Source organism: Cucurbita moschata, unplaced genomic scaffold (assembly GCF_002738365.1).
Source record: "Cucurbita moschata cultivar Rifu unplaced genomic scaffold, Cmos_1.0 Cmo_Scf00003, whole genome shotgun sequence".
NCBI classification, from domain to species: Eukaryota; Viridiplantae; Streptophyta; class Magnoliopsida; order Cucurbitales; family Cucurbitaceae; genus Cucurbita; species Cucurbita moschata.
Window position 1 is genome coordinate 2,762,412 of NW_019268519.1, and position 4,414 is coordinate 2,766,825.

The window sequence follows — 4,414 nt, forward strand, 5'->3', positions numbered from 1 at the left end:
TTTTTTTTTTTTTTTTTTTTTTTTTTTTTTTTTTTTTTTTTTCTTTCGTTTATATATGACTAAATTGGCCTAGTTTCATTAAAGGCTCCTTATAAGCTCTGTAAATAGAAAGCCATATACTATTTAGCATTCTTGAAGACATTTAAAAAAGAGGGAAAAAGTCCAAGAACTTCATGAAGACGTCTTTTTAAGACCAAATCAAATTTCAAACGTTTTAAGACATTTTTTTTTAAGAGACAGAAACGGTATGTTTCTAAATGTTGATAAATTTTACATTTCACAGCACAATTTCATTCATATAATAAATCATGGCGTTCATTGCGGTACCCATGGGAGGGCAGGTGGAAGCCAATGCATCATCATCTTATTGGCTTCCACTTAATTGCCCAAAATGCTATTTCCAAATCAATTAGCCAAATCACCTTTGGCCTTAATGCATCATTAGCCTGAATGCATCATTTTATTGTTGTTTTCTTTTTTCATTTTTTAAATCCCATAATTTGGTTTCAATATTTAAGATTTGACGAATTGTTTCCTTTTAAGAATTGAACATTTTGCAAATTTTAGGCTCATAAGCATTTTGGGGAGTCTGATTCATCCCTTATTGTTGACTTCCATTGTTGGGAAGTCCTCAAAACAAAGATGGGAAGTGCCCATTAGAAAGAAGGGCAAACAAAAAGAGAGAGAGAGAAATCTCAGGAAGCGTGCAAGAAAGAAGAGGCATTTTAGAACAAGAATTATCTCCCACGATTCAAAAATCAAAACCCATATTCCTAGTTTCTTTCACGCATCGAATAACCCCTTCACTCGTCATCCCCCATTGAAATCCGAAACATTCTGCGACACAGATCCCACTCGTCCTCATCACCCTCGACAAGAAGAAGAAAGCAAGCACGCAGTGAATACCCAAAATCCTATGATACCCTCCCTGGTTTCTTAAATTGCATAGCCTGCTCGGTTTCCCGCATTCAATGCTACAATTTACAAAATATAGGAAATTGTATTGTGGGTATTGAAGCGGTTTTGAAGTCCAATTGTGGGTTCTTGAGAATGCGAAGCTTTTGTTTCTGTTAGGGGTTGGAATACGAAGAACCCCAGATGTGTTGTTCAGAATATTCGTTTTGAGGATCCCTGATTCTTTTCCGCGGCACTAATCCGTTAGGAATTGGTTCTTTTTCCATGATCTTGTGCCAATCAATTCGTGCGTTCTGTGATTTGAAGTGACAGTTCTGTCGCATTAAATTTTGATACATTTGAATCTTGGAGGTTATAAGTGGAGTATCTGAGTGTAACGCTGTAAAGTTTTCTGGGTAATTGAAATTCTTGATAGATTTCGAGTTAGAAGAGTTTTTTTCCTTTCTGTAATCCATGCCTTTTGCTTAGTTTTAACTTGTGTACTACTATGTCGGGGGGAACACCCGTAGCGGGTGGTTATATGAGGCAGAGGCATAGCCAGGGATATGCATCTAGTGGTGATGATATTGAGGATGATGCGTGTTCAAGGTTTCAAACCATGTCGTTTCAAACTCCAAAGAGTCGGACGTGGATTGAAGTTGTAGAGAATATCCTTTGGCTTGCTTCTGCTGCTTTCATTGTATACTATGGCGATAGGTACTCCAATATGATATATCTCTTGTGGCATGATGGCCGAATAAGAAGGTGAATACTTAGCCTTTAATCACACTCCTTGTTTGTTGTTTGATTATTCCACTCAACTATTTCAGTGATAACTTACTAATTAGTCATTTCATTATATCTATTGCTTACATTGCTTTATATATTGTTGGTTGTTTTGTTTACTTCTTAACTTTATCGTTGATTTGTGACTGCACAAACCCCTCTCCCCATTACTTGGTAGATGCCCTGGGCCAGGGTGGTTTTTCATCGTTGAATTTGGAACCTAAAATGTGAGATTTTTACGCTATGAGTTGATCGCTTAACAAATTTTAATTGATATTTTGAGATTTGTTAAATGGACACGAGGCAGATGCAGGCTACCTCAATGTTCCTCTTTAATGGAATCTAGCATTATTTAGGTATGAAGAAACCATATTTGGCATTAGGATAAGCTTGCATAGTGTTGATTCATATGTTTTCATTCCAAGGGCAGGTGAATTCTTGAATCTTTTATAGTACTGGAGTGGTGTTAAGCAACACATTAAATCTATGGATACTCTTTACTCTTTAGTGAGAATGCCTTTAGGTGCGTGCCTCAGAATTTAGAGTTGTGGTTTATATCATCTTGCTGATTCTGCACATGTTTCTTAATATTTTTATAAAGAATTCTTTGATCTGTCTTTGGTGTAGTCGTTGCCGACGTTCTTAGAATGATACAGGTTCCTTTACAGATTTTGCATTTAGATGTTAAGATCTTATATAGAACATCTTTTACAGATTGAATTTACTTGAGGTTTTCTATGCTCAGAGCAAAAAGAGAAAGGGTAATTAAGTAGTAATTATTCAAAATGGCACCACCTTCTTGTTGTACATTTGGATTTCTTTTTCTCTAGAAATTGAGTGATTGGTGAATATTTAGACAGCTTTAGTTGTTTAGTATTCATATGGTTAGACATGGTGAAGCCTTTTCCAAGTTTTGGTGTGGCCTTGCTTTTGACCAATACTGGTTGGTGGTCACGCTATGTTGGAAGAAGTTTTTCTTCATCACTCCTTTTCAAAGGAGAGTTTTCATCGGCATGTGGGATTCTCGTTAGTTTTATGGAATATCTAACTAGAAAGAAATATGAGGGGTATTGGGAGTTCGGAGTTTGAGTTCGAGTTCTGATTGATTTGTTTGGGCTGTTGAGTCTTGATTATTTCTGTGTGATATTTCTTTATTTTGGTTCATAATAGTTGGGGCTCTGTCTTGTAATGTTTAGTCTCTCCCATTTTGCAAAGTTTCATCATCATCATCGTCATTATTATTTTGATAAGTATGTTCCATTATTATAAATGGTGGTGGTTTATTCATTAAAGAAAAGGTGTTCATAGATTCACTTACATCACTTGATTTTATTCTCTTGAGCAGACCTCCTTTATACTTCGGAATGGTGGGTATCGGTTTGAATGCTGTCATCTTCATATACACAAGTATGTCAGCCTGGAGTATTAGAAGGTTTGATGAAAAATGGGAACTAGCAAGCTTATCAGTTTTACCAATTGTAACACTTCTGGGGCTTATCTCCTTTTGCTTGTAAGATAACTCCCCAACATTTATGATATGCATATTAACATTCATCGCTCTCATCTTTCTCTGATATACAAACACTTATTTTTTTCATTTGTAGGTTGTCATTTGCTCTTTGGCCAATATGGGGTTTCCTGACCATTCCCCTTCTGGTACTTAATCACATGCTATTGGTTTTAGCACCTACCAATTTTTAGGCTTACAATATGCCTTTGCAATGACTTCTACTACTCTTTGGTGTTGCTGCAGTTCACTATGTTCATGGCATTCATGGTTGTATTTCCCAATATAATGATCGGGAAATTCTGGCCTCAGAGTGGTGTACACCGTATAGATTGACTTTCACTTGTTCAAAGTGATGCATAGATTCAAAGATTGATTTTAAAAAACAGATGATTGGTTGGACTGGCTTGAGATGAAACAAGGTTCTTTGGATACCATGATTCTCCGCAACCCAACTGCCCTTGCTTCAGTCAACTCAAATTCCGACTTTGCCAGAATGATTCACGATTATGGTACAACGGGCGTTCCTTATTTTGGTATGACCACAACCGGACCACAATTCTCTTATCATTACATCTTCTGTTAGCAAAGTCCATTTACTTTGTTACATTGTTTAGTTGCCTCATTTTTTCATTCGAAAGTAGTTAGCATCTTCTTTGGTGATAAATTTGTTCACTGGTATCCTTAGCACAAGGAAAAGATAGAGAACATGAAATGGGTGAGGAGTTTGGTAGGACTGTAAAGTTTTGGGAAATACTGTTTCAGTGAAGTTGCTTTAATGAATGAACAACTGGGCATGTTTCTTGCTTAATTTTTTTCTCTTTCTGCTATTGCTGAAGTTTGTTTGGAGGCATTCTCTCGTTGTTACTTAGAACACTGAATTAAGATCTGCTTGGTCTATTTTACGAATTACTGGTAAAACTTAAGCCTGTCTTATCCCTTGATTTGCATCCATTACTTTTCTGATCTGTATGGGCCACCAAATTTGAGCAAATTGAGTGTACTAGAAAAGCTAAAGCAAACCCCACTTTCTTCCACTTTTCTTGATCCCTATAAGGCCTTAACCATGCGTTGTTCCCCTTGTTGGGAGCTTTTTATCTTTTACCATCATACACTCCAAAAGGGAAAAAGGCAAACCAGCTTCACCTCCCATTTTCTTCATGGCCCTACTTTGAATTTCTACTCGTTTATTCGATAATCATCGAGTGTCGGGGGGGGGGGGGGGGG

General features: G+C 36.8%; 1 protein-coding gene across 1 annotated transcript; it reads left to right on the forward strand.

The window, feature by feature from the left end:
- Positions 1 to 381: 381 nt before the first annotated feature.
- LOC111439232 lies at positions 382 to 3,998 on the forward strand. Its single transcript, XM_023077012.1, has 4 exons — positions 382 to 1,659; positions 3,026 to 3,190; positions 3,285 to 3,336; positions 3,434 to 3,998. The coding sequence occupies exons 1-4, from the start codon at positions 1,403 to 1,405 to the stop codon at positions 3,521 to 3,523; spliced, it is 564 nt and encodes a 187-aa protein (XP_022932780.1). The 5' UTR covers positions 382 to 1,402; the 3' UTR covers positions 3,524 to 3,998.
- The last annotated feature ends 416 nt before the right edge of the window (positions 3,999 to 4,414 follow it).

What these genes read in the sequence shown, in the direction of transcription:
- LOC111439232 (XM_023077012.1), top strand. Translation starts at nt 1,403, where the DNA reads ATGTCGGGGGGAACACCCGTAGCGGGTGGTTATATGAGGCAGAGGCAT. An exon ending in GGGCTTATCTCCTTTTGCTT is followed by an intron (nt 3,191 to 3,284) that starts GTAAGATAACTC and finishes TTTCATTTGTAG; the next exon opens with GTTGTCATTTGCTCTTTGGC. An exon ending in TCCTGACCATTCCCCTTCTG is followed by an intron (nt 3,337 to 3,433) that starts GTACTTAATCAC and finishes GTGTTGCTGCAG; the next exon opens with TTCACTATGTTCATGGCATT.